We start from the raw sequence: 9,548 nt of genomic DNA, 5'->3' as shown, positions 1-9,548 counted from the left end.
ATGGCTGCAGTCACCATCTGCAGTGATTTTGGAGCCCCCCAAAATAAAGTCTGACAGTTTCCACTGTTTCCCCATCTATTTGTCATGAAGTGATGGGACTGGATGCCATGATCTTCGTTTTCCTAATGTTGAGCTTTAAGCCAACTTTTTCACTCTCCTCTTTCACTTTCATCAAGAGGCTTTTTAGTTCCTCTTCACTTTCTGCCATAAGGGTGGTGTCATCTGCATATCTGAGGGTATTGACATTTCTCCTGGCAATCTTGATTCCAGCTTGTGTTTCTTCCAGTCCAGCATTTCTCATGATGTACTCTGCATAGAAGTTAAATAAGCAGGGTGACAATATACAGCTTTGACGTATTCCTTTTCCTATTTGGAACCAGTCTGTTGTTCCATGTCTAGTTCTAACTGTTGCTTCCTGACCTGCATACAAATTTCTCAAGAGGCAGATCAGGTGGTCTGGTATTCCCATGTCTTTCAGAATTTTCCACAGTTTCTTATGATCCACACAGTCAAAGGCTTTGGCATAGTCAATAAAGCAGAAATAGATATTTTTCTGGAACTCTCTCGCTTTTTTGATGATCCAGTGGATGTTGGCAATTTGATCTCTGGTTCCTCTGCCTTTTCTAAAACCAGCTTGAACATCTGGAAGTTCACGGTTCATGTATTGCTGAAGCCTGGCTTAGAGAATTTTAAGCATTACTTTATTAGCCTGTGAGATGAGTGCAATTGTGTGGTATTTTGAGCATTCTTTGGCATTGCCTTTGGGATTGGAATGAAAACTGACCTTTTGCAGTCCTGTGGCCACTGCTGAGTTTTAGCCATCACATTAGGCATATACCAAAAGAAAGTGGAAAAACAAGCATTCCCCAAATCATTATGGGACCTGGACATCAATTCCCATTCTCATTTGTCTCTCAGAAACAGTACAGGGACTTCCCTGGTGGTCCAGTGGTTAAGACTCCAAACTCCCAATGTAGGGCACCCAAGTTTGATCCCTGGTCAGGGAACTAGATCCCATATGCCACAACTAAGACCCAGCACAGCCAAATAAATAACTAACTCTTTTAAATAGAGAAAAGAAACGTTAGTGCATCATTGCTTAATCCTAGTTAAAAAAACCTTGGGTCCGTGGCTTCATCAGCTTTCCCACTGCATTGTAGAAAGTATACTTGCAAATCTCTGGAATTTTAGAAATGAATTTTCACTAGGTTTGAAAATTGTTTTTCTTCTCTTCTAGTGCCTTTATTTCTGAAGCAGAAAAGAAGCCTAAGATGTTGAACCAAACCAATTTAGATAAGAAACGACTTACGCTCTGTTGGCAGGAGCTGGTATGTGAAAATCTATTTATACTTGGGAAGCACTAAAACATGTGCTTTAAAAATAAGCCTCGTAGATGAAGCATAGGTCATAGACCACATGAGGATAAGGTTCTAAGGGTTATATGTTTGTGTGATGTAGAGGAATGAGTGGAAAGGGAATAAGCAGATGAATGCGCTGGAGAAGAGCTAGCATGTATTGAATGTAAGATTGAGCTAGAAGCCCACCAGCGCTACATTCTATTCTGATGTAGGGCTTGTTCATTTTTTGGCATTTGTATCTTGTCAGAGGCTGTGGACTCTTGCACCTAACCTTCTGCCTCCTGAGCTGAGAGACAAAAAGAAATAACTAGGCTTCCTCCCCTCCATGTCCTCCCTTTACGATGTATGAAAGGCTGTGAGCCCTGCCTGAGGGCAGGGTTGGGCGGTGGCTGGTCCCTCTCTGCGTCCTGTGAACCCTGCACAGTGCTGGGTGCCTGGGAGTCACTCGGTCCCTGTTGAATGAGTGACAACTGGGAACTGCCAGGCCGAGTCAGACCCTGATTATTTCTGCTTGAAACTTCAGCTCCAGCTGTGGCAGCAAGGAGTGTCTTGTATGAAGTCGTGATAATTCTGCAAAATGAAATTCCTCAGTGTCAGGGAGCTCAGTTTGGTGCTTTATGATGACCTAGAGGGGTGGAATGGGGTGGGAGAGAGGTTCAAGAGGCAAGAGATACATGTATACATACGGATGATTCTCGCTATTGTATAGCAGAAACTAATACAACATTGCAAAGCAGTTATCCTCCAGTTTACAAAAATACCCGACTCTGTTTGGCCAGGGACATTTTAAAGATGTGAATGGGGCCTGGAGAGATGAACCACTTTTTTTTTAAGGTCACAGCTAGTTAAGTATACTCCAGAGACTAAAGCTTGAGTCTCTGAACACTTGACTCATCCATCTTTCCAGAATAATAAATGGTTTGTGTTCTCCCCTACTCCTGGGGAGACCAGACTCCCACCATATATAAAATCTTCTTCCTACTCATTTCTTCCTCAGCACCTGTGACTGCCCCTCCCTGCCTCTGGAATAGCCATCCCCTATGTATCACCCGCCGAGCTCTCTTGTTTTCTGTGTCCAGCAGTCCTTGTCCTGAACAAGCCCACCATGTCAGTACCTTTTGGTGGCTCGGCTCTTTCCTCACCTCCAGGCCTGTGTTTCCAGCCTCTGAGTGGACACGTCAACTGCTGCCTCATTGCCCCTCTGACCCAACATACCCAACTCAGCCCATTATCTTCCCACCTAAGCTTATTCCCCGTCCTGTATTGGTATCACCAGCCTTCCCTGTTGCTCTAGTCAGAAGCCTAAGAATCAAGTTTGAACCCTATGCTGCTGCTGCTGCTGCTAAGTCGCTTCAGTTGTGTCCAACTCTGTGCGACCCCATGGACTGCAGCCTACCAGGCTTCTCCGTCCATGGGATTCTCCAGGCAAGAACACTGGAGTGGGTTGCCATTTCCTTCTCCAATGCATGAAAGTGGAAAGTGAAAGTGAAGTCGCTCAGTCATGTCCGACTCTTAGCGACCCCATGGACTGCAGCCTACCAGGCTCCTCCATCCATGGGATTTTCCAGGCAACAGTAGTTGAACCCTATACCTCACCCTAAATGGTCAGTTTGACCCCAGGCCAGGCACACGACCTGGCCTTTAAAGACTCTGGCCCTCACTCTATTCTTTATCCCCTGAACCGCTGCCTAACCTGAGTGCCTTAGCATCTCTGGCCTGGACTATTGCAGTCATCTTCCTCCAGTCCACCTTCCAGAATGGTCTCCAAAACACTAACCTGCTTAGATCGGTCTTCATGAAAATATCACTGGGGTCTCTCAATTGCTCCAATACTTTGGCCACTTGATGTGAAGAGCTGACTCACTGGAAAAGACCCTGATGCTGGGAAAGACTGAGGGCAAAAGGAGAAGGGGGCAGCAGAGGAGGAGATGGTTAGATAGCATCACCATGTTGATGAACATGAATTTGAGCGAACTCTGGGAGATAGTGGAGGACAGAGGAGCCTGGGGTGGGTTACGGTCCATGGGGTCACAAAGAGTCAGACGTGACTCAGGGACTGAACAACAAAAACAGTGCAATTGTTCAAAAGATAAAGGCCAAATTCCTTTGTGCATGACATACAGAGCTGCTCAGCATCTGGGCCCAGCCTAGTCTCCCAATCTTAGCTCCCATTTCTCCCTTCCTATATATCTAAGCAGCAATGATTTTGAACCCCTACTGATTAGGTATCTTCATAGGTAGTTGTTCCTTCCATCTGGGCTGTCTTTTTTCTTATCCTCTGATGAATTGAATGTATTTTTAAAGATTCAGCTAAAATATCATATTTAGCATTATTCATAAAACCTGGCTTTGGCCCCTCTAGTCTCCTGGTGTTTTACACGGTTTAGTTATTTGCATGTATTGCTTTCACCTCACCGACTGTCAAAGCCTCAGGGAAGGGAAAACTGTGTCCTTCCCCTGCCCGAGGCCTTGGCTCCTGGGAGCGCCTGGTCCACAGCAGGCATTCAGGTCCTCTGATCAGGGGCTTCCCAGGCGCCAGGCCCTGGGTGCAGGGAGCACGAGGCTGTAGGTACTTGGTGCTTGTCCCCAGTATATTGACTCATCTGTTCACTCCATAAACATGTATTTAACACCTGCCACGTGCCAGGAACCCCACCAGACACTGACTTCTCTTGGCCTCAGCTTCTCAACTGTCAAATGAAGGTGAAATAATATTCACTCTTTCCATCTTCCTGAAGTGAAAGTGAAAGTGCTCAGTCAAGTCTGACTCTGCAACCCCATGGACTGTAGCCTGCCAGACTCTGTCCATGGGTTCTCCAGGCAAGAATACTGGAGTGGGTTGCCATGCCCTCCTCCACGGGGTCTTCCCAACCCAGGGATCAAAACCAGGTCTCTTTCATTGTAGGCAGATTCTTTACCATCTGAGCCACCTTCTTTTAACAGGCAGCGTGCAGACCCTGAAACTGCCCTCATGATGGCTCAGTGTGGAGCTTACAAGCACTTTGACTGTGCTTCTTAACCAGATTTCTAGAAAGATCTACACTGACTCTTGTTTTGTTTTAGGAGGCAATAGCCAAGGAAGCCAAGGGGCTCACTCAGCAGCAGAAGAAAAAGTTATCTCTTGAAGAAATGATCCAGACAGCCCAAAACTTTGTGGAAAAAATCCGCTTTCTTGTGGATGAGGTAATCAACTCCATGGGTAAAGCTCATTTGAAAGATTAACCTGAATATGACTTCCTGGGGGGTTTGAATGTTTGCTAAGGATGAAAGATGGAGCTGTGTTTTCTCTCAAGTTCTGCTGAGCTGAGGAGGCAGTATTCATTTGAAGGGTGAGAAGGGACGTTTTTAAATTAAGTCAAACATGTATGACTTTATGGATTTTTTTTTTTAACGAAGCCTGAGTAGTCAGCAGAAATAAAAAGCACATTCCTAAAACAAAAACAAACAGAAAAAAACCACACTTCTTAGTAGGCTCAAGAAAAGTCAAAATAAGCACAAGAACTTTGATAGATTTTTAACTAAGAAAACTGAAATTGAAGCTCATGTTCAGTAAAAGTTAAAACAAATCTTCTCATTTTATAGTTGTAAGCCATTGTTAATCGTCTGTACCCCAATACCAAAAAAAGGTTTAAGCTTAAAAAAAGAAAAAAATAAGAAGAGCAGGAAAAGGGGGGAAAAATTAGTTGTAAGTAATATCTTCTGGTGACCACCAGAATGAGCTTTATAAAGTCCTCATATTTACTTCTGTTATAAAAACCAGGTTTCCTGTGGGAAGGTTTCGGGGAGAGGTGCAGGTCTACGGCTTCTGTTGTTCTTGAAAGTTGTTTTTCTTGTTGCAAATCAGTCATTCCCTGGAAGCATAAAAAACCCTGAGACAGTCATTTTGGAATGCAGGAATTTTAATAAGCACCCAGAACGTTTGAAACAGGGCTGTGACTAACCAACCCTGTGGCTGGAAACCCTTCCCATGAGTGTCCCTGTTTCCGTGTCAAGAGAGGAAGGGTACTAGTTACACTCAAGGGTTATGGGGTTAGAAAGAGCATCTGCTTACAGTCCAAGGATGTCAAAAGCTAGTTTATGCCAATACACCTCCCTTTAGTTTTGGAAGCTATGTTGGCTCAGAAATGTGCATTTCAAATACTCACTGTGTAATGGGTCTCTTGGCAGGGAATTCTGCAATTCTTATCTTGATTAGCTCAATTTTAAAGTCTAATTTTCCGCGCAATTTAATGCAGTTTCTCCTGAACGAACACCTAAAATGGAGTGAAAATACTTAACAATCATATTTTAGGTATAAAGTCCCTTGTAAAATTGTTTTTCCTTCCTGAAGATGGAAAGACATCCAAGGACATTAATGGACTTTTGTTTTTTCATCTAAACGTTCTGGAAATGTTACCAGGCTCCTAGGAGGTCTACTGCTTGAAACTAAATTGTGCTTACAAGAGTGCAAAGAAAAAAATTGCGTTGGAAAGTGTAGAAAATGTTTGTTCTGCAGATGGAGAAAAGTAGGCGAGCAAAGATGCCAAGTCATGGGTCTGACTTGTGTATCGTCAAAGTGTGATGAGAGTTTGGTATATGGGGTTTCCATGACCTAAGACTTTCTTAAAGAAGCTGTACTTAACTTGCTTGGTTGCACAGCTGTCTCAGTACCCAGACGGTTTAAGTCACAGAACTTTTGCAGAAGGGGGTTGTTTCGGGATAGGAGAACCCTGGAAATGCCCGTGTATATGCCCACCTATCACATCCACCCGTTCTGCCCTGACAGCCACAGCACACCATCCCTGACGTCTTCATCTGGATGCTGAGCAACAACAAGAGGGTGGCATATGCCCGCATCGCCGCCAAGGACCTGCTCTACTCCCCCGTCAGGGACCAGATGGGTCAACACTGCGGGAAGATCAAAACTCATTTCCTCAAAGTAAGTCGGTGCTATTTTTGACTCAAAGACAGGAAATCTCTGTTTTTCCTGGGTTACACAGAATTCCTAGTATGTGTCCAGATTTATGACTCAACCCCAAGACTGTCAAAAATCCGGGGACAACTAGAACATCTTGCCCGCTCTTGATTCAAGTTATGTTTAAGTAGACCATCCTAATATTTTCCATTTTTTCTTTTTTTTAAAATCTAGTGGATGTACCCTAAGGTTATTTTAAATTTTACTTCTTTGATTATTGGGGAGGACGAACATTTTTCTATTAGTTTCCTCTCTACCTTTTCTCTTGGGTAATGTATCATGGCATCATCTCACAAGTTCATCTATATCTTTAAACTAGATTGCAAAGAAAATTACAAGAGGAGAGGCTGATATTCCACAGAACTAGTTCAGGAGTCCTGATGACTTTACATTGTAGGTATATGATAGTCTTTTCATCTTGGCTCCCTGCACCCTTTGTGGGTTATAGGCACAATCTCTGGATAGAATCTACTGTCTTTAAATCAAGATTTAAGCCTTTCCTGGAGATCTTGGGTATTTTAGTTCTACTACAAAGAAATTTCTATCCCAGAAGTGGCCTTGAGCAAACATGGAGAAAGAGTGGTCCCAAAAGCTTGTGTGCATGCATGCCAAGTCGCTTTAGTTGTGTTTAACTCTTTGCAACCCCATGGATGTAGCCCTCCAGGCTCCTCTGTCCATGGGATTTTCTAGGCAAGAATACCATAGTGGGTTGTCACCTGCTTCTCCAGGGGATCTTCCAGACCCAGGGATCAAACCTGCATTTCTTGCATCTATTGCTTTGGCAAGCGGGTTCTTTACCACTGAGCCACCTGGGAAGCCCTGATCCCAGATTAGGGGAATATTAATCTAGAGGAAACAAAACTACATCATCTGAAGACATGGCTAGGGAATAGTAAATCTGGAAAGGCAGTCAGGGTTCCATGGTTCCTGTTCCAAGATTTTTCTTTCTCCCTAATTTAATATTCACAACGCTATTAAAAATGCTGGAACAGAATTTGCAGAGCTCAGCCCAATCCACCACCCAGAGTTGTGTTCTGAAGCAGAGTTCTCCAGCTTCAGTCTCAGAAAAGGACACCCATTACCCAAAGCAAGCTCTTCCTGAGAGGAGCTGGCTGCACTTGCCAGAGGGGGGCGCCCAATCTTCTTTTTCTTTTCTCCCTGGGACACGTGTCAATGCTGAGTCCACCCCTTCTCAGTCTCGTTTCCACCTCTATCCTGGCTTCTGCTCCACAGCCCTGAGTCTCATCTCTTCTTTTCAGGCCTTTAGCTTTCCATTTAGCTTTTCCTTTATTGTTGTTCAGCCTCTCAGTTGTGTCAGACTGTTTGTGACCCCATGGACTGCAGCATGCCAGGATTCCCTGTCCTTCACCATCTCCTGGTGATGCTTTTCCCAGGATGCAGCAGAAAGTGGTAGCTGCAGACATCCTTCCAGGTCCTGCCACAGAGTGAAGTCTCTACAAAGCAAACACTTCTTTCTCTTCCTAATACTGATGGGCTAACTTCAACACAGTTTGTGTGAATGACCATCTTTCTTTCCTTTTTCTGACTGGCCATGATTACCCTTCTTTGTAAGCCAGTTGGCATTTCACCAGGACCGTGGAGGGAGGTGGGTGGGTTATGGGAGAAGCTCAGACTTTAGCATTCTGTCTTGCAAAACTTGTACACATTGGTGATCATAGTTTTTTGATGCAGATTTGCATTCTTTAATATTTTTCGGTTTTTTTTTTTTTTTTTCTTTCCCTCCCTGCCTTGCCATGCTATTCATAAAAGGAAAGAAGTTGCTCTGGTTGGTCAGGCTTCGGGAGCACATGAGAGAAAAGAGATTGGGGAAGGGGGAGCAGGGAAGACACAGCCCAGGCTGGAAATGAACATGAAATTAAACGTGGGGTGTTGCTTCTATGAGTACCTCAGAAGGCATTCAATGATGTTGCGTGAGTTACAGCTTGGATTCCTAAGTGAGAGACTGCACTATCTTGCAAGCAAGTTCAATGTGTGTATTTTTTAAAATTTATTTAGTTAGTTTTTGGCTTCGCTGGGTCATTTTGTGCTAAGTTGTGTCTGACTCTTTGCAACTCCATGAACTGTAGCCTGCCAGGCTCCTTTGTCTTTGGGGTCATACAAGCAAGAATACTGGAGTGGGTTGCCATTTCTTTCTCCAGGGGATCTTCCCAACCCAGGAATCGGACCCAGGTCTCCCACACTGCAGGTGAATTCTTGACCATCTGAGCCACCAGAGAAGTCTTTGTTGCTGCATGAGCTTTTCTCTAGTTGCAGAGAACAGGGCTTCTCTCTAGTTATGGTGTGCCGCCTTCTCATCATGGTGGCTTCTCTTGGTGCCGGGCATAGGCTTTAGGGCATTACCAATGGCCTTCCGTAGTTCTGGTAATTGTGGCTCTTGGGCTCCAGAGCACTGGCTCAGTAGTTGTGGAGCGCAGGCACAGTTGCTCCATGACATGTGGGATCTTCCCAGACCAGGGACTAAACCCTTGTCTCCTGGATTGGCAGGCGGATTCTTTACCACTGAGCCACCGGGGAATTTTTAAAAAGATGTGTAACCTACAAAGTTTAGGCACGCGGCCATGGTCCTTGTATAACAGCACAAGATATTAGCCGAGTGTTAGGTTTTAACCATGATTCACACATACAGGTTGTTTTCAGAGCAGCAGAGATGTAGGATGTTTTGTGGTTTTGTTTTAAGCAAGGGATATCAGTCTGGCTTGAGGCAATGCAATACAGTAAATGAAGAGTCTTGCCACTCATTGAAATAGTGGTCCTTAGGTCAGCAGGATCAGCACTAATAGGGAGAATGCAGAATCTCAAATCCTACCTCACACCTTCAGAGTCAGAATTTGCATTCTACCAGATCTCCAGGCAACTCACATGCATGGATCCACATATCAGTATGTGAGGAGGCCTAAGAGGATGGGCTCTGGAGCCAGGTGGAGCAGGGTTAAGTCTTGGCTCTATTCCTGCCTTGCTCTGTGATGTTGGACAATTGTCTTAACCTCTCTGAACCTCCACTTCCTCATCTTTAAAATACACAGCATGAAAGAATTTGTTTTATAGTTATCATGAAGATGAATGATAGCCTATGGCTTGTTAATAGTATGCAAGTGATAGGACCTTCTGGACTGCAAGGAGATCCAACCAGTCCATTCTGAAGGAGATCAGTCCTGGGTGTTCATTGGAAGGACTGATGCTGAAGCTGAAACTCCAGTACTTTGGCCACCTCATGC

At 44.4% G+C, this 9,548-nt stretch overlaps 1 protein-coding gene across 1 annotated transcript in view; it reads left to right on the top strand.

The window, feature by feature from the left end:
* Positions 1 to 9,548, top strand: part of FER1L6 (fer-1-like family member 6) — a 175,416-nt gene that overhangs the window by 81,657 nt on the left and 84,211 nt on the right. The window contains exons 17-19 of the mRNA XM_010839005.1: positions 1,238 to 1,328; positions 4,422 to 4,541; positions 6,124 to 6,276. Coding sequence (XP_010837307.1) covers positions 1,238 to 1,328; positions 4,422 to 4,541; positions 6,124 to 6,276 — 364 coding nt within the window. The remainder of the gene's footprint in view (positions 1 to 1,237; positions 1,329 to 4,421; positions 4,542 to 6,123; positions 6,277 to 9,548) is intronic.

Source organism: Bison bison, unplaced genomic scaffold, assembly GCF_000754665.1.
Source record: "Bison bison bison isolate TAMUID 2011002044 unplaced genomic scaffold, Bison_UMD1.0 scf7180017864108, whole genome shotgun sequence".
Classification (NCBI taxonomy): domain Eukaryota; kingdom Metazoa; phylum Chordata; class Mammalia; order Artiodactyla; family Bovidae; genus Bison; species Bison bison.
The sequence above is the reverse complement of the archived record's forward strand: the minus strand, read 5'-3'. Positions and strand labels throughout refer to the sequence as shown.